Source organism: Quercus suber, unplaced genomic scaffold, assembly GCF_002906115.3.
Source record: "Quercus suber isolate HL8 unplaced genomic scaffold, Cork oak 2.0 scaffold_349, whole genome shotgun sequence".
Classification (NCBI taxonomy): Eukaryota; Viridiplantae; Streptophyta; class Magnoliopsida; order Fagales; family Fagaceae; genus Quercus; species Quercus suber.
In genome coordinates, this window is record NW_027069801.1 from 263445 (window position 1) to 288498 (window position 25054).

At 32.7% G+C, this 25054-nt stretch overlaps 1 protein-coding gene across 1 annotated transcript; it reads right to left on the bottom strand.

Moving 5' to 3' along the window:
* Positions 1-3278: 3278 nt before the first annotated feature.
* Positions 3279-24733, bottom strand: LOC112009915 (very-long-chain aldehyde decarbonylase CER1). Its single transcript, XM_065760000.1, has 10 exons — positions 24646-24733; positions 23182-23405; positions 22819-23051; positions 13746-13965; positions 8281-8656; positions 8075-8182; positions 7188-7388; positions 5415-5513; positions 5127-5300; positions 3279-3478 (listed from the first exon to the last, which is right to left on the bottom strand). Exons 1-10 carry the CDS (start codon positions 24703-24705, stop codon positions 3302-3304), a joined length of 1872 nt encoding a protein of 623 aa, XP_065616072.1. The 5' UTR covers positions 24706-24733; the 3' UTR covers positions 3279-3301.
* Between the last annotated feature and the right edge of the window lie 321 nt (positions 24734-25054).

Below are 25054 nucleotides of genomic sequence, written 5' to 3' on the forward strand. Positions count from 1 at the left end.
AAATTCGGTTTTCTCGTAGCTACTGTAACAGCTTGTAGAGCCAACTTCAAAAAATCATATCTGACTCAATATCGATTGGAATTATCTTATTCTTGTGCTCAAATTGAAGCCCCGGATGTCTAGTTTCTGGGAAAATTAACTTCATTCACAGATTCAAAATATTTTGAGAGATATCATTAAAATGGTGAGCAGAGGTCATTTGTTAGAAATTGGTTTCAGCACAATTAACATCAATAAGTTCCAAATTAGCTCCCAATTAACATTAATGGGCTCCAATCACTTCCATTTCAGACTTAATTGGTTCCAAATTTACTCTAATTAAAAGATAATTGCACAAATTACTCATTGAATAATTAATGTATAACTATCTAATTAATTAGATGTATGCAACCTCACCATAAAATGTAGTCCTAACCAATCAAATTATGACATATCATTAATCTCCAATTGATTATACTTATAACCAATTGAAATCAATTGTTCATAATCACATATAGTCGGACTTAATTTGTGATAGTGCATCTCAGCCATTAAAACTTGATTTGATGATAACTTTCAATCTGGTGGTCTGATTAGGGCTTATGACCAGTCGATTTGATCGTTACAACATCAAGATCATTTTGGTGAAATGAGATTAAGGATCTAATGGCTAGAGTCAAGATGCATATTTCCAAGGTGAAAGTACAATTTTACCCTCCATGTGAGGTTAAATGTGGGTTGCAAAATGGGGTGTCAATAGCTGTGTGGATGATAAAGGATTTTAAGACTTAATTGTCTTTCTATTTGTTCTCTACTTTAATTCTTCCCTTCTATAGTAGGACTTTCATGCTTGATTTCTTATCTGTTTTTGGAATCATGCTTTCATGCATTGCATTGTTTTGCATTATTTGTTTTTGCATGTGCATTTTTTTATTGCTTTCAAGAAAAGAAAAAATCAATTTGATTTTTTTTTTATATACAATTTGTTTAGTAGAGGATTCCTCTACTAATATCCCACTAACCACAATTTCTCCAAAACCTAAGTTGTCAATCACGTTTTTTTTTTTTGTATTTTTAAACCCACTTAGTGTCTTCCATCAAATTTTTACTACTTATCCTTTTTTTAGGAGATACTATCAATAATTTAGATATTCTCACACAATTTCTATTAAAAAAAATATCTCACACATCTTTGACACATTTTTTTCCTAAAAATTAGCACACACTATATATATTTTAAAATATCACACACATCTCTTTTTCAATTTTTCTGCACATACTTTCATATTATCTCTCCATTCATTCCCTGTCCCTGCCTCTATGATTGAACTGGTCTACACTGTGGAACCAAATCGACGATCATGGTTTATTAAATTATTAATAGATTAGTACCAATTAACAAATGGTAAGAAAAAATAGTTTATTTTGGTGGTAGTTTAGTACCACAAAAGGGATTAAATTCTGTCTTCTTCTTCTTCTTCTTCTTCTTTTATTTTTTTTTTTTGGTGCTATTTATTTCAATGGGTTTACAATAGTGGTTTTCGTATTTACTTCATTGTGTTAACAATTATAGGTTTCTTTTTCTTCCTCTTTTTTTAATTAATATTTATGAACATATTGTGAGTGAGATTGCATTGTTGGAGTCCAATACACCATATAGGAAGTAAAGATGAGACTATGAGGGTGAAAGTGTCCATTTTTCTTTTACATTAACAGTTCTAAAGTCAAACGTAGAAGAAGAATCACCATCACACTGTTATTGTGTTTATATTTAGGTACATGTTGATTTGAGTTTTTTTTTTTTTTTTTTTTTTTTTTTTTTTTTTTTTTTTTTTTTTTTTTTTTTTATTTTTTTTTTTTTTAATGAATGAATTGAAAACTATGACATTAAACCCAAAAAGAAAGAGCCTCATTGCTTGTGTAAAGAACTTGTGACGAGGCTAGGAGCTATATACTTATATTACAATAAAAAAATTCAAAACATTTTGGAGGCATGGCCCTCCGTATAGGTGGCTCCAGCTCAGCCTGCATTGAAGAATCACGTTATTATGAATCCGACCTCCATTAATACTTTTCTATGTTGGGTTAAGCTTAAGCAAACGTACATTTGACCTTGGAATTAAACAAATAAACAAATTATCTAGCTTTTTACTGATTTTTTTTTTTTGGTTGAAAATGTATTAAAGTATAATCGTACTTTGAAAATTTTTGAAAAGGTAAAATTTTAAAAACTGTATATAAAAACTAAAAACTGAATTTATAAGCTAATGTTAAACAGATACGTGTTATGATTATTCTATGATAATAAATCTTAATGTCTATTTCTCATTGAGATTTTCATTTTTGTTCCGCGTTTGTGCCAATAGAAAAAATTGTCTACAAGAAAAAATACTCTTGACCGTGTAAACGAAGAGGCAAGGAGCTCATGTATGAATATTGAATAGTCACCTAATATAACTGTACACAACACACAATACTCTATATTGGACTAAATCAGTTGAATCATATATAAATTGCAGTTCCGTGAAGTTCAAATATAGACAATCTAGCTTACCCAACTTAAACTAAGATAGCACATATATTTATGAGCTCAGTCAAACTTTGCATTCCTTTAAATCGATGGCTGCTTGTGTTAATTTAGTTTTCCAATCAAAATGTGTGTATTTAGTCTGTCTATCAGTCTATGCGTCTGTGATTGAGTAAGTTTACTTTTTTCAAAGCAACGCATTCCCAACTTTGGTGTTAATTAGCCTGTAGATAAATTATTGAAACTGAATCAATATAACAAGGGTCTAGTTAATGAAAAAAATATTTTGTATCAAGTGATATACCACATTATCTGTATTAAAATCTAATAAATGAAAGACATTTATGCAAAAATAATTACTCACTAATACATATTTTTCAATTGTTAGTGGGTTTTTTATTTTTTGTTGATATGTCTTACATTTATTAGATTTTGATACCGCTGACATAATACCATTTAATACCAAATATTTTCTCCTAATTAACTAGTGCCCTTAAACCATTTGTTAATTGATCATTTTAAGAAAATTTTGATACTATTTTAATGAGAAATATAAAAATTGTCAAAAAAATCAATTATTTTAAAAGAATTTTTTAAATTAATACCCTAAGGATATCCATTAACTTTTCTCATATAACAATAGGAGAATTTCAAATCATTCATATGAGAGAGAATATGATCGTTAAAACCCAAATTGAGAAGTATTAATAGTCTATTCACCAAAATCAATCCCATCAAGCATTGATTTGATGCAATAGCTCAGGCAGGTACATTTTCATATCTTATAGTAAGCTATTAGCATTTTGATTCAGTTGGAAGCAGCAAAGGCTGAAATCCATGTTGAAGACTTGCTTGCCAAACTTTCTCAATGTTGGACATTGTGTTACCGCACTCGTGTTCATTCCATCCTTCCAAAGCATGCACAATCCCAGCTATACGCCAAGCATTCATCACTCTTCTTGGAAACCAATTCTGCCACATATTCAAAACACAAACTCTTGTAAACGAAGAAGAAAAAAAAAAAAAGTGTGCATGCTTTGCATTTGCATTGAAAGAAACATTTTCAACTATTACTAGACTACCCAAAATTAAAGTTTCTCTTCCATTTTAGATAAAGTAGTGATAAATCCAAAATTAAGTTGAAGAGGAAAGAGTACCATTCTTCATACTCCAAAAGCAGCTAAGAATTACTCAGAGGACACATATATGTATGTTTTGTAGATGCAAATCTTTGGTTTATTCATGTCTTGATTAGCTTAATTATGCTCACAAATACTAATTCTTTCCTCCAGCATTACCACCCAATGGAAGAAGTTAAATAGGCTCAAAGGTTTCATTTGAAGAAGTCTTTTCAATACCGACAAAGAAGCCTTTGTTTTCTATAAATTTAGGTATTAAGATTTTCTCCATTTGAAATTGATATATTTTATTATTCATATTAAATATTATAAATCTAAAAGTGTATTTAGGTGCTATATCATTAATATGATACTCTATACACTGTCAAATTTAACAAATAAACTTTTAATCATGAAATACACTTCATTAAAGTGTAATGGAGAGGCTTGTAGATAGATCTCTTAGATATGACATATATCATATATGATTTATTATAATACAAAGTGATGATTGAAGAGGTTTCTCTTGAGCAATAGCGGTATTGGAAAATTCTAAAATTATTGCAAATTTTACAATTTAAAAAATATGCACAAACTAACTTGTTTAAAGCAATAATAATACTTGTAACAGTTTTACAAGTTGACCAACTTGTAAAAGTTAGATACTCTCATAATATAGTAAAATAGTGTTTATACGCAAAGCATGCATGCCACTTTGATCATTAGTTTGCACGCTTCATTAAATGAGTGGACCATTAGCAAACTAATGATCAAATTGTGGACCACTCATTAACATTATGAAGTGGATCATCACCCTACTATGAATTTAATGAGTGGACCATTCACCGTACTCCGAGAGTACATAAGAATTACTCCTCTATCCGTAACTACTATTTGGGACAAAATTGGCCTTTGCCCTTTTCGGACAAACTAAGTAGCATTTTGCCCCATTTTCTAAACTAATTAGGGATATGCCCATCTTTTGAAACTCGACTTTCTCTAAATCGAGTTAAACCTTATAGTGACGTTTTTAAAGACCTATAGTAGCGTTTTGTAACTCGAGTTCATACGTAAAAAGATTGCATATAACTCAATTTCGTGGAGCTCAAGTTACAAAACGCCACTATAGGTCCTTAAAACGTCACTATAGGTCCTTAAAAACATCACTATAGAGCTCTCTCTCTCTCTCTATATATATATATATATATTTTAAACTCGATTTTGAGTAAGTCGAGTTTCAAAAGAGAAGTATTTCCTTAATTAGTTTGGAAAAGGGGTAGAATGCTACTTATTTTGCCCAAAAATGGTAGAGGCCAATTTTGTTCCCACAATTTGATCATTAGTTTGCACGCTTCATGATGTTAATATTGAAACTAGCTCAAACGTAATTATATTTTCCACTTTCCACAATATATGACATGCATGCCACTTTATTTTTTCTAACTTCTCTATATTCATATAATGGCATCAATAAAGAGACCTTGGAAGGATTCTCTACTAACCTCACAAGAGTGCATATTCTCGAGAGACCTTGGAGTCACCATTGCTGGAGGGCTATGGTAGTAACAGTCTTTGCGCAATTTCTTTGGTGGGAATTGTGAGAAGGGAATAAACAATGTTCCTTTGGGCGCCTTTAACTGTTCTTCTTCATCCAATTCATCTCCCACTAACCAAATCTACAAAAATTCATAATGATCTTACTGTTTCTAAGGTTCAAAGTTGCTATATATTCTTTAATAACACAATATGAATATAATTGAACTAAAACAGTAAAAATTTCATAGACTTACCTTTTGAGAATAACTTACTGAAAATATCAAATTACTTTCAGAATTGGTGTTGAACGATTTGTTTAGCTTCAAAAACTCATCCTCTCGTATTGTAAGCACCTGAATTATGTTAGATTAAAAAGGAATTAGACCCTTGTTATGAATAAATTTTTTATTGCAACTTATGAATGTAGAAAAAGAAAAGAACTCGTTCTCTCCAATGTTTTACTAATTAAGAAGCACAAATACATTTCCTAAACAGTCTTGTAGTTCAATAGAATTACCTAATTATCCTAGTAAGGAAATTATAAAACCTGAATTTGAATTCCTCTCCCCCATGTATTGTAAGTAAATAAAAAAAATATAAGCATGAACACCCCAAAAGTCACACACATACATGCTTGAGACATTCCATGGGGCATGTCCTCAATCTGTTGGGAGGAAAAAAGAAAATGTTTTTCTATTTGGAAAAAAATCATTTGATTTCCAATATATTTTTAAAGATATTGATCATTTTTATATATTTTGAAAACTTAAAACATTCATAAATGTGTCTAAAAATAAATTATAACTAAAGATTAATATAATTAACTAATTAATTGTCATATACCCACAATGTCACATCTTAATTTTGCAAAAAATATCATATCATTGTGTTTCATGTCTTATCATGTATGTGCCCATGCATTTTTTTTTTTCCTATTTAAGGAGAAGGTAAATAATTTTTTTTTTTTTTTTACCATATTAAGTCAAACTGAAGTTATTCAAAATGATTGCTACATATACATAAATAAGAATACAAATTTTGTATCCCAACTTTGTATATTCCGTGTGAGTTCTAGTTAGCTCAATTAGTAAAGTCTCCAATGATTAAATGAAAGATCTAGGGTTCAATCTCCACCTACACCAAAAACTAATTAGTATCTTAATCTAATAATAAAAAACTATTATCAGAAGCAAACACCATAAGTTGAAACTCTAAAAAATAAAAAAAAATAAAAGAAATTGAATATTTCGTGAAGCATAAAGTGGGACATAAATTTTGTATCAAGTAAAACTTCTATGCTCTGAGAAGACTTTCATAATGTTCACTTTATGTATCAAGATATTTGCCAGTGAAAATTGCACTAAATTTCCTTTGCCTCGGCAAAAGTACATAACATTGAATACCATGCTTACAAAGTATGAAAGTGTTTTTAACACCCCCCACCCCCCTCCCTCTTTCCCCAACCCAAAAAAAAAAAAAAAAAAGTATGAAACTGTTAGCTTATATACAAGCCCATTGGGCTGTAACATGAAAAAATAATAATAATAATAATAATAATAATCATATCCTAAGCCAGACTTTGCCTGTGGCCCAACGTCGATTTTGCTTGAACAAAATAAACGTACCTTGATCCCCCTTGGGCATAGGGTAAAGGCCAAGGCATAATGTGTACGTGCTCATGCAAATTTTTTTTTTTTGTTGGATCTATTCTAAAGAGAAGGTAAAGAAATTTTCTCTTGCCATATTATAGGCCAAACCAAAGTCATTTAAATTAATTACCACATATACGTGTAGTAGAATAAAAATCTTCTATCCTACTTTTTTGTATTCTGTGAAGCATAAAGTAAGACAAAAAAGTTTAAGAAGACTTTCATAATGTTCAAGTTGTGTATCAATTAATTCGATTGTGCAGAGTGCAGCAAAAGTACAGAACATTGAATAACACCATGCTTTCAAAGTATGAAAGTGTGTGACCCAAAATCGAGTTTGGCCTTCTTTTTGTGTTGGCTTGAACAAAATAAGCGTACCTTGATACCCCTTTGGCATAAGTTAAAGGCCAAGGCGTAGGCAACCTTGGTGAGTTTGCCTCTAAGAACCACTTGGGTTGTTCCTCTGGGAATGCTGTTTAGCAGAACAGCAACTGCCAGACTACTCCCATCTACGACCTTCACATTTAGCTTAGGGTACCTCTCAACATAAAGTGCACCATATCTATTAAGCTCATCTCCCTGCATCCAATGATAAATGGTATTCTTAATAATAATGATATGTATCCTATAGACTAAAGTTAAAAATAAAAATAAATAAATAAATAATTTGAAGATTTTCATGTGAAGGCTATTAAATTCTAGAGAATGCTAGAGTTTGTACTTGTCAAGAGTCCTATAACTCAACAACATTATTAGATCCGATTATTTCAATAGGAAAATTTGGGCTCGAATCCCCAACCCAACTTAATTATATTAAGCAAAAAGTAAAAACAATATAAAGTTATACTATCAATTTTACTACAAAATATTTATAAACTGACATAATAGTAATGTTGTTGGTATCATTTCAATAACATAATAAATAAAGTCTTTTTTTTTTTTTTGTAATTAGTAACATATCAATTTATAAGGTTTATATATTAAAATTTATAATTATCTCTAACATCATTCTTGAAATTTATAGGGATTCTACAAATAAATAAATAAATATATATATATATATATAAAAATAATCAACGGGCGCATGGGAAAGTACATTGACTATCTGAATTGTTAGTGTGACAGCAAAGTTGGAGAAATTAAATAACAAAGAAAATGAAGGAAGGGGAATTTTAGTTAAAAATCATGATGAATATATCACCTAGAGTTGGAAATTAAATTATAGAAAAAATAAAATAAAAATTCAAGCAAGAACTGAAACTTACCTGATTCAAGAGACCCAAGCTTAATACTTTAGCACCTCTTTCCTCTGCTTCCAGTATGGCTTCCTCAATTAAGTTATTTATAGTCTCATTTTGCCATTGCAGAAAGTACTGCACGCAAAAGTATTGAGAAAAATAAATCACATATGATTGAAAGAAAGAAACAAAAATAAGTAAACAGTTAATAACATAGAAAAATCATTTCTTACTTGTATTCTGTATTTTGGTATGACCCAACTTTGTAATCTGAGTTTATTAAAACGGTATCTCTCAACAATGAAAGTGCGGCCATATAACCAATTTAACATCATAGACCACAATGTCACAGGCCAAATCAATGAGAAGTACCATTTTGATGTGTATGGTTTGGAGGCCAAAGAGGCAAAACCAAGCCTGAGATGATAGATGGACTCAGGTGTAGTTAGATGAGTTAGGTGCACTACATCTGGTAATTCTGCTTCCCTTCTGAGTGAAATTTCATATAGTTCATCCGTACATTTGTCCACGGTACTATATATGTAGTCATAGAGTGGCATGAACAGTGAATAATTGGTACGAAATTGTGTATGATGTAGAGAGTGAAACCTGTTTTGCCCAAACCAAAACCATTATGGATAGGAATAATAATTATATTAAGAATGATGATGATGATTGAGCACTCATATTTTACAAAATCTATGGATACAAACAAGCCAAATCAAATTGCATATTAAAAGTTCATGATTATTTCTTTAATTTTATATTAAACATAAATCAAATTCAAAATCATCAACAAACTATATTAGTTATTCAAACTTGATTTATTTTCTTATCAAACAAGTTTTAGCTTGTTCATAAACTATTTGATTAACTTTTTATTTTTTCCATATATACTAAAATCATGAATATAATTTTTACTTGTTCACAAATTTCTACTTATAAAATATATTTGATTAACAAATTATTTTTTACTTTAAATTAATAAATAAATTATGATTAAAACTATATTATTTGAATTAATTGGATATAACTAATCCATTAAATCATAATTCTAATACTTCTCCTCACGTGTAGGCTTTAAACTACCCTTTATTATAAGGGTAGCGTTAACGGGCACCATAAGGTGTCCTTTAACAAACAACTTTATATCAAATCATATTCTTTTATGTTAGATTTTTTACTAACTTTATAAGGGGTAGAAACCAAGGAAGTGAATTCCGTACCGTACCGGCCGGTATGGCCGGAATATACCGTATCGGCCAGTAATCCAGTATAGAATATCCCTCTGTTTCGTACCGGAAAAAATATTGCCCGTACCGGCCGGTACAAAAAACAGTTTTTTTTTTTTTTTTTTTTTTAAAGTTTTGTAATTTTTGAATTTTTGTTAGGATAGAATGATAACTTATTTGCATTAACTTATTAGTATTATTTGTTTTCTTAATATGCAATGGTAACTTTTAACCTTTCTATTTTTTATATTGTGTTTTTTTTTTCTTTTAATTGATACTAAAGTCTAAAACCATGAATAATTAGTTCTGAATTGAGGAAATGTTTTATGATAAACTTTTATATTTATTATAATATATATAAGATTTTTTACTAACTTTATAAGGTGTAGAACCAAAAAAAAAAAAAAAAAAAAAACTTTTTGAGTTCCATTTTTTCTTTTAGTAATATTTTCTGTCCCCTCATCAATTTATACTAATTTTTTATTAAGTGAGCCCCACAATAAATTATCCTTAACAAGTACTATAAGATACCCGTTAATATTTCCCTTAATGTAATATCGTGTTAAATTATCGATTTTCCAAGAAACCTAAACTATTAAAAAAATAATGAATTTAATTACTTAGCTATATTCTAACAATGTCATCTTTTTAATTAGATCAATTGTCACTTAGGCAGGGGGAAAAACCTTATCACACTGGTAGGTTCTGGTTTATATTAATATTTAAGGGACACATGCATCACTCATAAATAAATGAAAGGAATAATTTGAAAACAGTCTCAAAGATATGAGGACAAAAATGGGGTATGAAAATGACATATTTTTAACATGGGGATTAAAATAAAGGACCAAATATTGTTAATTTATATCTTATAATTAAATTATTTATAAACTCACACAATTTAATATCAAATCTCTACATATAGACATATAGTATTATATATAATTGAATTGAGTTTCATATTGACAAGCTTATTGCTAAACACATTATTAAGTTTGACTTGTTTATTAGTCGATACTTAGACTTGATGGTTTGGTTCATTTATTAAATAAACGAACATAAACAAGATTTTATGAAGCTAAACACCATATCCTTCAAATCTTTACAAATCAACCCAACTAAGGCCAACACACATAGCTAAAACAGCTCCACTACCACCACAAAACAAAGCATGAAACCACCATGGGTCACCACTCTGTCCTATCAATATTATTGCTAGCAATCAACAATGAGAGCCACGCAAAAACCCACCTGACAAATGCACACCTTGCATGCCACCCTAAAATTAATCCTCAAACTCACCAATCAACCAGCCCAAACATCCACAATTGAATTCATCTTCATCAATACTCTGTTACCATTCTATCCCAACCCATGCACAATTTCCCAAGCTTACACCAACCACTCGTAAGTCCTAATCACTGACAATCTAGAGAGAGTATGCTTGAAAGTGATGCAGTTAGAGGAAACAAGATTGGGAGTTTTTTTTTTTTTTTTTTTGGTCTTCTTCTACTGTTGGAGCTAGAATTGACATGTCTCTTAAATTATCGATTGTATCAAAAGTTTAAATTATTAAGAAATGGTAAATGTAATCATTTAATCATTATTTTAATTTTTCATCTCTAGTATGAGCTAAATTTTCCCTTAATATGAAATCATTTTAAATTATCAATTATCTTAAAATTTTATATATTTAATCATTTAACTGCTATAATTTTAACAATATCATCTTTAATTAATTATATCAACAGTCACCCCGGTAGGGGGGAAAAAAACTTGTCACTGAGGTAGGGTCAGGTTTATATTTAAATTTATGAGATACATGCATCACTCACATAAATGAAATATTTTAAGAATAGTCTCAAAGATGAGAACGAAAAATAAGGTATGAAAATAACATGTTTATTACATGGGGATTAAAATAAAGGACCGAATGTTATTCAATCTTCTTTTTATTGTTTTTTATTTTTAAGGTTATTCAATCATATTCCTATTCATAGCAAAAGACAAAACCATTCTTAATTTGGAAGTCGTCCAAACTCCGACCAAAAGATATGTCATGAGCATGACATTGAATTTTGCATATTTTTTTGTTGTTGTTGTTGTTTTTTTTTTTTTTTTTTTTTAGGAAAATGGCATGACAGTATGATATGCATTAACAATTGAACAGGCACGGTTGAGCAATTTCCCGACCCACTCATTGACCTAGGCTGGACAAGTTTATATATGTATATGGGTTCAATTAATGTATGCTCTTAGAATATTTATTAATCATTTATTTTTGAAAATATTTTATGAAGAATTAAAAAAATTGTTTAAAAAGTTAGTAATTTTTTTACTTTTTCATTAAAAAAAATTCTAAAATATTAATGAATGCTTTAAGGGCATTTGTTAGTGAACCATTTTAGAAAAAAATTTATAAGAAAAAAAAAAGCAATTAATATTTTAACAACTTTTTTCAATTTTCCATAAAAAAAAGTATAAAAACTTTTTTTAAATAATTTATTAACAATTATCCTAAAAATATCCAGTAAAATGTAAATGTGGATCCCAAAATGTTAGGTTTGGCGTAAAAACTGTTGTTGACAAGTGTGTATAACTACGTCAAAACGCAATATTTCAAGTTTGGAAATGGTGTTGCAAAATGCAAAAGGTCATTCATTGACAAACATTTAATATATTATATTCTTCTTCTTCTTCTTCTTCTTTTCTCATTAGATAAAATATGGTGCTATCCTGTGAATAAAAAATTAAAGTGTTCAAACATAATTCTTTTTTAATTTAAATTATGGGTCCAATTAATATATGTCCCTAGGGCCGGGACACACATTATTTATCTATTTTTAAAAATATTTTTGGGGGAATTGAAAAAGTTGTCAAAACAATTGGTAACTTTTTCATTTTTTTCATAAAATTTTCTTTAAAATAGTTAACTAATGTATGCTTTAAGAGCATTAGCACCCGGTTTTTTAGAAATATCTCATTTTACCATCTTAAAAGTTGTTTTATCTATTATACCATACTATTTTACAATACACTCATTATCCCAATTTCTATTCTATCATACAACTCATCAAAATAATATATATTACCGAATAAAATAATATAATATATTACCATATAACTCTCCCTCTCTCTTCTCCCCCATCTCTCTGTTTCTATTCCTTGGTGTCTCTTTCTTTGAACCACAAACCACCCGAAGTCAAATAGCTCATCCTCTGGCCACCAACAACCAGCCACTAGCCACCACCCAAACCCATACTCAACTCAATCCACCATCGCCCACCACCCAACCACTGAAACTCAGCTACTACCACCAGCAACCACCATAAAAAACCACAAAAACAACAATCACCACCACCATGCCACGCGCCAGCCATCAAAAGCCCTTAAATCAGAAAACCAACAAACTCATTAAATCATAAAACCAACAAACCCATTATTTCGGAACCCACGCAATCAAAACTCGATCTCCACAGAATCCACGCCTATCAAAACCTGATCTCCACGAAACCCACACCGATTAAAACCCTATCGGAACCCACCCAAAATCAAAACCCGCCTCGCCACGCCAATCTCCATGCACAACCTCGCCACAACCCACACACCCCAAAATGAACTCCATGCAAAACGGCCCAAGAAGCTCCAGTGGCAAGTCTTGAACGAGAGAGAGATGTAAGAGAGGAGTGAGGACAGTGACACAAAGAGAGAGAGTGGGAGAAAAAGAGAAAGTGAAAGAGGGTGAGAGAACAAAGTAATAAAAAATTATACAAGCCCTCTACGGTAGCGTCTTACATCTAAGACGTTACTGAAACACTATTGTATTTTTTTTTTTTTTTTTTTAACAATTGGAAGCCCGGATAATGCATGCTTTTTGTGCTTTGATGCTAAAATTAGTATATTTTGAGTTATACCTAATGCTCTAAGGGCATACGTTAATAAAACTCTTAAATTATATATTATGCAAACAAACAAACGCATTAAATTTTTCAACAAAATAAAGGAGTGTAATAGCGACGCACTTTAAAAATTGTTAATAAAAAAGAAGAATTATTGTTGAAATTGTACTAAAAAGAATGGATATATAATGATTTAGGATATTGTATATAGAATAATAGTGGACAAATAAAATAAGGTGTAGCTCCCTCTCTCTCTCTCTCTCTCTCTCTCTCTCTCTCTCTCTCTCTCTCTCTCTCTCTCTCTCTCAATGTATTTGTGTGTTTGTGTTAGATATAGTTGGATACCACACAATAATCTTTTTGCTAGATCAAAGAGAAAAATTATAAAATAAGTACAACTAAAACACTCTCTCGTTCTAAATTTTTGGTTTTTTTTTTAATTTCATTTTAAGATGTTACAAAATGTAGTCCTAGCTGAAAAGTGAATAAATAAATTTCATAATCTACCAACAATATGGGACAAAGGCAATAGAAATTAAGGTGAAAGAAAGGGCTTGAGAGACTTACGAGGGGGTGTACATGAGGTACTTCAGTGGAGGAAAGATGGAAAAGAGCCATTTTGGAATGAGCTCATGATTGCAGTGACCCATATTATTCATAAAATCAATATATGTGAGGTAGCTAGCAATGGATGCAATAGAGGCAGTATCAGTAAGTGTCGCTGTTAACATTGGTATGGAAAACAGCGCGAAATATGCTATGTGCTCCGCAAACGGATGAATGACAGCTGAAAAAACAAAAAATTGTCATATAATATGATTAATTCCATTATGATTTAATAAAAAATTTAGTGAAAGATTCTACCATATATAATATTTATGAAGCTATTTATTCAGATTGGAAATGTAGAAACTAAATTGATATTCACATAAAAATCCAAAGTTGTACCTTATAAAACCATATATATATATATATATATAAAGTGAGGATATCTTGAAACATTTGAATAGTGAACACCAAAAAATAGTATTCCAATTATTGAAAGTATAAATATTATTGTTGATAATAACATTTCCAAAAAAATATTTTGAGGGAGTTTCAACTTATTGTGTTCGTTCCTGATAATAACTCTTTATTATCACACCAAGACACCAATTAGTTTTTGGTATAAGCGGGAATTGAACCTCAGATTTCTTATTCAATCATCGAAAACTTTACTAGTTGAACTAACTAAAACCCACTAACATTTCCAAAATTAATGTGACTTCACATTAATTTTTAAGTCTTCAACCATAGGAATATATGCTCCTAATTCCCCCAGCCAAACTCCCTTTACCAATAATACATAGGGATTTGTTAATTGTTATGCATAATTGTAAGGTTGGTGTTTTTTATTTTGTTAAATAATTATACTTAGTGATCCATCCAAGGAAATCTTTTTGGCTTCTCCTCTCTAGTTAGGAGACTTTCTTTCTCCCCTAGTGTGAGACATTTTCTTCCCTACCCTACTGTTAGTGTGGGTTGTTAATCATCCTAGAATTAATAAACTTTTCTTTCATTCCCTATCAGCATGGACTCAAACTTCATAGAACGGCTTCAGAGAGTTAGTCTGACGGAAGAGGAAGGAGAGGTGATCATGGTGCACTTGGAGCATCATGCGAAGAATCTTGAAGATTGCTCCCTCAGCTTGCTTGGACGATTTCACACAACAAAACCGATCAATTTTCGAGCCGCTAAAAATTTGTTACGCTCAACCTGCAAGATGGGAAATGATATGAAAATAATAGATGTCAAGGATGGGCTGTTCCAATTCAAATTCAAAATGGAAAGTCAAGTTAACTGGGTGATCAACAATGGACCATGGAGTTTTGACAATCACATACTACTACTACGAAGGTGGGAGAAAGGAATGATGGCTTTCTCAATAAATTTTCTAACTATTCCGATTTAGGTACTAGTGTGGGGATTACCCTTTGATCTGATAAATGAGGAAGCTGGAAGGGATATCGGAAGAGGATTGGCAGAGTCATTGAGGTGGACACCAAAGCTTTTGCATCTGACTAGGCATGTTTTCTTCGGGTCCAAGTCGAGATGCCGCTGGACAAACCAATTCGCCGAGGGGCTCCTATGCTTAGTCCGGAAGGTGATAAGGTTTGGGTGGCCTTCTAATATGAACGTCTCTTGGGGTTATGTTTCCATTGTGGTTTACTTGGTCATGAGGCAAAATCATGCACCAACTCAATTGTGCAGGATGGGGAGGAGATTCCATATGGAGAATGGCTGAGAGTAGGCTTTCAAAAGCGAAAGGCCCACCAGGGAGGAAGCAACCTAGCCCACCACGTCGGCAAGCAGCGGAGAGTGAGGAAAGGCCATAGATCGACGGCGCTGAGATGGACAATCCTCTCACACCTACAAATCCCGAAATTTATGGCATTAATGGTGGGGTAACGGATACACACACCAACCATTTATTTCGGGTAATAGTAATCCTATTCCTTCAATATCTGAAACTGATGTGCTAAATGAGGGAAACCTGGATATTATGGAGTGTAGGCAACGTAAAGCAATTAATGAGGAGTATAATCAGGAAGCAATTGTTGGAAAGTTTATCAATGTGCCAATTGAATATATGAATAATATGGGAAGTAGTTTGAAACATGCTGAAAGTAAAATTCAAAAAGGCATGGGTGGGCAGTCACGTGAGCTCACTAAAAGTCCCAAAACAAAGGTTCCTAAGTGGACTCAAATTACTAGGGAGCAAAAGGTAGGCACTGAAGAAAAAAAAAACTTGGCACTGGGAGCATAGGGAAAAAACATGGGGCAGAGACAGAAGATGGGGGGATAGAAGCAAATGTACAAAGGTGTCTGGCAAAACTCAAAAAAGCACAACGGCAAAGGCTAATACCTAGCCCCGCCGAGTCCAATGATTGTCCTAAGCTAGAATTGTCGGGGGCTTGGAAACCTTCGTGCAAGCACTATCCTCTCTCACTTGTTGAGGGAAAAAGTTCTCGATGTTTTGTTTCTCATGGAGATGAAACAAACTGTGGAAGAGATAAGGAATATAAAAGCAGAGCTACACTATGATTCCATGCTAGCAGTTCCATGTGTCCGAAGAGCAGGTGGCTTGGCAATGTTATGGAAGGCACATGTCAACGTACATATCCAAACCTACTCCTTAAACCACATTGACACCCGGATTATGACTGATATCGCATCACCATGGGGATTAACCAGTTTTTATGGGAGACAGGAGGAGCATCGCAAACATGAGTCTTGGGAATATCTGAGGCATCTCCATTCTAGAGACACCCTGCTTTGGCTGTGTATGGGGGATTACAATGAAATATTGTCATCCAATGAAAAACAAGGGAGACATCCACGTTCACTATGACGCATGGTGGATTTTCGTAGTGCACTGTTACATTGTGGGTTGATCGACCTCGAATTCATTGGAAATATATTCACTTGAAGGAATGGTAGACTTGGGAATGAGTTCGTTCAAGAAAGGTTGGATCGAGCATGTGCAACTATCGAATGGCGGGACATGTTTCCTCATAGCAAGGTACACCACCTTCAAGCCGCATACTCTGATCATGATCCAATCATAATTACCACTCAAGCAGATTCACGGGTTTGTAGACATAAAAGGAAGACAAGCAGATTTGAAGAAAAATGGGCTCTACATCTAGATTGTGAAAATGTCAAAAGGGAGGCATTGAATGATGTGGCTCCCACTGGTAGTCTAATGTACCAGCTATTTGAAAGAATAAAGAGGTGTCGTGTGGCTTTGGTGGGGTGGAGTAAAACTTTAGGCAACTCAAGGATGAAAATTGAAGAGAAGTATCAAGCATTGGAATTTTGACTTCCATGAATAGGGCCGAAAATTTGGAGGAAATACAAAAGGTGAAGGATGAGATTAATTCATTATTATTCCAGGACGAATTTTTTTGGAGACAAAGATCCAGGTCAATTTGGCTCCCTACATGGGACAAAAACACTAAATACTTTCATCAAAGAGCAAGCCAAAGGCGACAAAAAAATCATATCAATGGTTTTGTGGATGAGAATGGGAGGTGGTGTACAACTGAATCTGACATTGCTATGGTGGCCGAATCCTATTTCCAAAATTTCTTCACAACATCACACCCAACAAATATGGAATCAGTGGACAAGGTGGCAACCCCAACTATGAACCACTCACTTCTCCAACCCTACACCCTATAGGAGGTTTAAAGGGCATTGTTCACTATGTACCCTTCCAAATCTCCTAGACCTGATGGTATGTCCCCTTTCTTTTTTTAGAAATATTGGCATATAGTAGGAAGTGATGTTACTAGTGCTGTTCTATCTGTATTGCATTCTGGTCATCTATTGCATAAGATGAACTATACTCACATTGTCCTAATTCCAAAAATAAATGAGCCTAAATATGTCTCTGACTATCGACTCATCAGTCTAGGGAATTTTGTATCTAGAATTGTGTCTTAAGTTTTAGCCAATCGGTTGAAACTCATCCTACCATGTGTAATATCGGATTCACAAAGTGCTTTTGTTCCTAATCGTTTGATTATTGATAATACCATTGTAGCTTTTGAAGCGTTGCAAAGGATGCGGAATAAAAGAACAGAAAAGAAAGGGCAGATGGTAATTAAACTAGATATTAGTAAGGCTTATGACCGAGTGGAGTGGGATTTTCTTCGAAAGATCATGCTCAAGTTGGGATTTGATGACAGATGGGTTCACTTAGCCATGGAGACTGTGCATACAACCACATACTCTGTGCTTATAAATGGGGAACCAAAAGGTTACATCTCTCCTTCTCATGGGATAAAACAAGGTGACCCACTCTCCCCATACCTCTTCCCATTAAGTGCAAAAGGCCTCTCTTCTGTTATTAGAAAGGCAGTGGACAAACAAACTTTGCATGGAATCCTATCATGTGCAAACAGAGTGTGTATCTCTCACCTATTATTTGCAGATGATAGTTTCATCTTTTGCCAAGCCACGGTGAATGAAGGGCAGCAACTGTTAGAAATCTTGGAAAGATATGAGGCAGCCTCAAGGCAAGCAATTAATAGACAAAAAACATCCATCTTTTTCAGCCGAAACACAGGCCAATCAGTTAGAAAGGACATACAGGCACTTTTTGGGGCTAGAGTTATGGAGGATTGTGAAGCTTATCTCGGCTTGCCTATGATGGGGGGAAAATCAAAGGTTAACACATTTAAAGGCCTACAAGAGAGGATAACAAAGAGAGTGATAGGTGGAAGAAGAAATTTATTTCGAAAGCAGGAATGTAGATACTTCTAAAAACGGTGGCCCAAGCAATACCTACCTACACCATGGCAATTTTCAAAATCCCAAAAGCCTTATGTGACACGATAAGCTCCACTTTGGCCAAATATTGGAGGGGTCAGATAAAGGATGAGAAGAAAATACATTGGATCAATTGCAAAAAGTTGTGCAATCCGAAAGGAAAATGTGGGATGGGCTTCAAGGATGTTCAAGCCTTCGACCTAGCTTGTTGGCTAAGCAAGCTTGGAGACTTATTCACAATACCCATTCACTGTTCTATCGGGTGTATAAATCAATGTATTTTCCTAACTACTATTTTATGGATGCTGAATTGGTTAGAAACCCTTCCTATGTGTGGAGGAGCTTATTGGCAGCTAGGGATGTTATCATTGAAGGATCCAAGTGGAAAGTAGGTGATGGCCGGTCAACTGGAGTTACCACACATAAATGGCTCTCCCACAAACCGATCTTCTTAGGGGAACAGCAACCTAGATTAATGGTGAAGGATTTAATAAATAGCAACACAATGCAATGGGATAGGGAGAAGATATTTTATCTCTTTGCACACAGGACACGTTTGGAAATTATGTCCATTCCATTGCAGCATAATACAACAACTCAAGATGTGTTAATCTGGAAGGAGAATAAGTCCCAATCTTTCTCGGTTAAATTTGCCTATCAGGTAATGCAGAGGATGAAGGCACCGACACTGATCAAACACTCCACAGCAGCCACTGAGAAGCCACTATGGAGGAAGCTTTGGAAGTTCAATGTACCCCCAAAAGTCAGAATGTTCATCTGGCAAGCTTGCTCTAACATTCTGCCTGTTAGAGATAATGTGCAAACGAAGAAGACAAAGCACAAGCAAGCTTTGAAATCTAAGAACAGAGAAGAAGATGAAGTCTAACGACTACTTCTCCAACGGTAACTTGAACAGACTCAAAACGGTGTCGTATGATTAAATGAATGTTAGTGAAACGGTGCGCTTAATAAAAGGAGTGAACACATGTAAGTGGAAACAGTGCGTTTTTCATTAACACAAACGTCACCGTTTTGAGACCATCTTCTTCACAGGTTCAAGCTTCCAAGTTCAAGACTCACTCTGTTATTCCCAGAACTCAAGGCTGAGAGAAGTTACAGACTTGATCATAACTGCCTTCCTTGATTATCGGAGATGGTTATTTTGGGTTGTTACAAAAACGGTTATGATTAAGCTTCAAGAGTTTTAGTCTTGTATTTATTCTCGGGCTCTATAAATAAAAGCTCTATGTTATGTATTTGCTTTAAGCTTGGTATAATCATTTTCACTCATTTTCTCAGAAATTCTCTTTTCTATCTTTCTCTGTCTCTTTCGTTTTCTGGTATTGATTTCTTCACCATTGTTAAACACCTCCAAGCTAAAATCTCACACTGCCAACCAGGGACAACCTACATAGGATACGAGTGCAGGTGGATCCGCGGTGCAAAATATGCTGCCAACAACCCGAGACAGTAGGGCACTTGCTGTGGGAGTGTCCATTGGCAAGAAATGTGTGGGCACAATGTAGGGGTGGAGTCCAAAAATGCCATAATGATGTGTGTGATTTTTTCCAGCACTTTCGGATGTTAGAGGAAAAACTATCAAAATCAGACATGGAGAAGTGGGCAGTGACGTCCTGGGCAATCTGGAATGCCAGAAACAAGTTTTACTTTGAACGCACAGCAGAACTCCTGAGGCTTATCCAAACAACATACTGAAAGGGGCTATCGGATACTTGCATGAATACCAACAGCTCTTGGCCGCACAGCAGAACTCCTGAGGCTTTTCTCGGACAAACTAGGCGTGCAAAAACTCTCGGATTGGCTGAGCTTTAACACGCATGCATCGAATGAGCATATTGTCCTTGTAATCATTGTTTTTCCCTTCCCATGTTCTATATACGTTAAAACAGGGTATCCCTTAGCTTGTATACTGTTTGATATTATTAATACAATATCTATCTTTATCTTTAAAAAATAAAAAATAAAAAAAGTTGATCCATCCAAAATTTGATCCATCCAAAAGTTGAAAATCAAATGACTATATGTATTTGACATTTTTGTCATCTGCGGTTTGAGATTGAGACCCAAAGTAAAAGTTTGGAATTTTAAGATTTTTATATTGTTGCATGATTACATTTAGTTCAACCTAAACAAATGGATTTATAAAAATAAAATAAAGGACCACCGGCATTCAACTTGCAATTATTATTGTGAGTTTTCATAACAAAAAAGTCAATGATTAATGATAAAGGACCACTGGCTCCCTCGCGTGATTGAGTTATTGGTTGACCTTAAACTCAACCTAAACAATAATCTTTAATCATGTGAATGTTTTAGGATTTTTTTCAATTCATGATTAATGACACATACCAATTAAGATCCTAATCACTGGGTACCATACTAAATTATAGATGCAAAATTTAGTATCAAAGTGCATGTAATAATGTCTTAATATTGATCCCATCAAAAAAAAAAAAGTCTTAATATTGATAGTCCTACAGTTTAGGCTGCGGTTGATTGGGCTTGGGGCCACAGCTGATCTAAACTTATAGGCCTAGTGTTACATAGAGAGGAGCCATCTAATTGATTATTTATTGAATCCAGTTAATGGGTGTTTTTCTTTTTCTTTTTTTTCTTTTTTTTAGTAAAGTTAATGTGTGTTTTTAGGGTGTTTGTTAACTTTTATAGGACTAAAAAAAAAAAATCAATTATTTTTTTCTTTTTTCCAACAAAATTTTTAAAAATATTTCATAAACCAATACTTTTAAAATATCCGTTAGCTTTTCTCTTATTTATTAAACAGAATTAAGTATAATTTTTTAAATGTGCTTGATAGAAATTTAATTTTTAAATTTAACAAAAATCCTAATATAAAATGCTTATTACTAATAAATCATGGGAAAACATTGCTCAGTTAAGAAATTTGGGAGAAAAAAAAAAACGCAAAATCATTCAGTCATACTCATATGAACACATGATGTCTGAACATAAATCTATTGTGGTATTCGATACTAAGAAATGCCGACATTATTAGCCTAGGCTTATGTTATGGCCCCACTACAAAAAGGCCCTACCTCTCATTATAAGAACGTCCAAGTTTTTATAATAATAATTGTTTTAAAACCTAGACCAATAAAATACTACATCAATAAAAATATAACCAAATGAAACTTTAAACTATTTTGTAAATGTGTTAAATCATCGTAATGATTAATTAATGGGTCCGGTTAATGTGTGCTCTTAGGGCACACATTAACAAATCTATTTTTGGAAAAATTTTATTAGGAATTGAAAAAGTTGTCAAAACTTTTTCAATTTCCGATAAACTTTTTCCAAAATTGGTTTACTATTGTGTGCCCTTAGAGCACACATTAGTAACATCCATAATTTATTATGGAAAAATGTTAAAGAGCACAATTAAGGATGATTTAGTGTAAGGTACAACTAACAAAAAATTGAAATAAGTTAATGAGAGAGGGTGAAGATACAGCAGAAGTAGAAGTGATAAGTAGAACTCAAAAAGTTAGTTCTATCGGCTTAGGTAAAAAATGTGACATAAAACAAAAAATTTAACATAAAACAATATTTTAACGAACACACAACCCATTTACTATAATAGTTTGAGACTGTCATTTTTTTTTTTTTTGAGAGAGAGAGAGAGAGAGAGCCGCGGCTCTGGGGTAAAACAATCTGTCTCACAAAGACTGTCATTTTTTAAAACTAATATCTTGTTAATACTAGTGAGCCTAATCTCTCATGTGAACACACCAAAATACTTTCTCTATCTCTCTAGAAAATATAAAGGCTATTTGGTACTTGCTTTTAAATAATAGTTTTCAGTGTTTAAACAATAATAACCCTTTTGACATATATTTTTATAACATTTAAATACGTATTTCTACAACACTAAAAACTAAATAACAATACTTAAATACTGCTACTATTAGACGGCCCTTAAAATTAAATTGGGTTGCAACTGCAATGATTATAACTGACAACCCTCTTTTTAAATAATATGTTTTTTTTATCAATTTAAATAATATATTTACAGTTACCATTTATAGTAACTTACTATTTTCTTGGTAAATGTGAGTCCAATGAACAGGACAGGTCAGATAAAATATTTTCACCTACCAACAAAGTGATTAACTAGCCCAATAATGCAAACAAATATTTTATTTACTTATTAAATCATTTCAGAAAAGTTTTAATGAAAAAATAATTAATTATTTTAACAATTTTTTTAATTTTTTTAATTTTTTTTTAAAATAAATGATTAATGTATATACTAACCGGACCCTTATTTTATACATAGAAAACTTACAAGTTATAGGCTCTGTGGCAATTGAAGAATGGTGATGGGAATGGTAGCGAGAGTAAAGATAATGGTGGTGCAGTGCTCTATGGAGCCAATAATAGAGAAACTCTACAGGACCAGAATGTAGAAGAAACGTCATAATTACTCCATCTGTCCTCCACAATGGTAGGTTCTCTGCCTGAGTCAATGTCTTACTTGCTAGGTAGAACAAGGCTCCATTGAACAATATTTGGTCATCCCTGCCCAAATATATTTGTAAGGAAAAATAAAAATAAAACACACCAAATTTATAATTAAGATTATTATAATTTCTAAGTGTACACTTGTATGTGTGTATGTATGTATCCGTATTAATTAATAATTACTGACCAATTGCTTTCTCTATCAACTTGCTCAAACTCGATACTCTTGTCAACGATCGAGTTCTTGCCTTTGGCAGTCCAGTAACGAGAGAGACTAATCCATATTTGGTTGTGAAGCATCCTCCATAGTAGAAATGGAAATATGAGGAAAAGTGAAAGGGACCTTTCACTCTTATCCTTAACTATGAATGAGTAGGTGCTATGAATGGCCCAAGGAGCTAGGATCACGTACTAAAAAAAAACGCACGTTAAACAACAAAGATTTGGTTAAAGCAGAAACCAAAAGTTTGGATTAACAACAACAACAACAACAACAATAATAATAATAATACAAAGCAAAAATGTTTATATGCCCTACTTTCTTTCTTTTAATAAACTTATTTGCCCACTTAGAAAGACTATTTAAAAAGACCTATTCTTATCATATCAATATATCATGTAATTCATGAGGCTGTTCTAATCAATTAAATACATATAGTTTAATGTTATACTTATTGAACACAATCCCCCACCCCCCAAACACACACACATAAAATGTAAGACTAACATTCGTAAACTAAAAAGCTTTAGTACAGTAGAGAATAATTGAGATTGCATTGAGACAAGACTGCATTGAATCCGTCTTGTCTAGTGTCATCACTTTTAACAGGTGTTCCTCTGGTACACTATTTACTTTTGTGTCATTATTTTAATGGGCTGAGTTCATTAGAGCACCAAACCTAAAGTCAAACTCAAGCCAAGTCCGACAAACACCACCAAAAAGTATGGAAAGGCGATTATGGAAAATTATTAGAAGTAAAACTCTATAATCACACAAAATACCGCAAGTTTTGTTATAACTGTCCACATGAAAAATTATGAGTGGTAAAAAAAGTTTAGCCTATATAAAAGTGATATATATACAACTAATCATAATCCGTTTGTGTGGAATAGTTGTGACAAAAATTATGAAATTTACAAAAATTTGAAAGATTGAACTTGCATTGATCCACCACTTGTTTGGTTACAACCATATCCTTAAGAAACCATTTTCTAACTTCAGCTCTTAAGAAGCTGTGTTGAGAAACTGCCTAGATTATCGTAAAAAAGAGAAAATTTAACCCAAATGAAAAATAGGGAAGAGTGTGGGTGTGTGTGTGTGTATTGTCTTCCTAGTTTTTATATGTTGGTAGCAGATAGTTCTAAACCAGAGAATATTTGTTCATCCACCGTGCATGGATGAAATAGTAAGGTGTTTAACCCTGCAGCAAAGTTATTTCAAACACTTACCAACCTCACCATTATACGGCCCATTGTTCATATGCCACATTTTAGTGCACGTTTTCAGACAACCCCATGTCCAAAAACTTAAAAAATAAACTGGACAAACAAGCATTTACAACCTAAACTCAATTGTGTATGTGTGTGTGTGTGAGAGAGAGAGAGAGAGAGAGAGAGAGAGAGAGAGAGCACTGGCTTATAAGGACACCACCTTAAATCTTCCAAGAGGCGTCCATGGCCAGCCTGTGAGAATTCCTGGTTTAGTAGCCATAGAAAACTATCAAATACAAATACAAATATAGAACTTTCTGTTGCTGATGCATATATGTGCAAAATTGCAAATCACCCTCATGGTAGGTCTGTTATATATATACACTACTTCCATCGTAATATATTTAAGACCTATTTAGATATCGATTATTTTGTTAAAATTAAAAATTTATTATTAAAAATACTATAAATAAAAATAAGAATTAGTTGAAATAGTATAATAAAATTCATAAATAATAAAAAAAATACAATAAAATTTATAAATAATAAAAAAATAAATTAAATAATAAAATAATTTTATTTTTTTCATTTTTACGAGTTTTAAACTCACAGTTACTTGTTCAAGTCAG

Bases quoted from the DNA above. Each gene is read 5' to 3' on its own strand.
- LOC112009915 (XM_065760000.1), bottom strand. From the start codon at position 24,705: ATGGCTACTAAACCAGGAATTCTCACAGGCTGGCCATGGACGCCTCTT. The intron at 23,052-23,181 runs GTCAGTAATTAT...ATATTTGGGCAG, and splicing joins GTTGATAGAGAAAGCAATTG to GGATGACCAAATATTGTTCA. The intron at 8,183-8,280 runs GTAAGAAATGAT...TTTTGCGTGCAG, and splicing joins TACCAAAATACAGAATACAA to TACTTTCTGCAATGGCAAAA.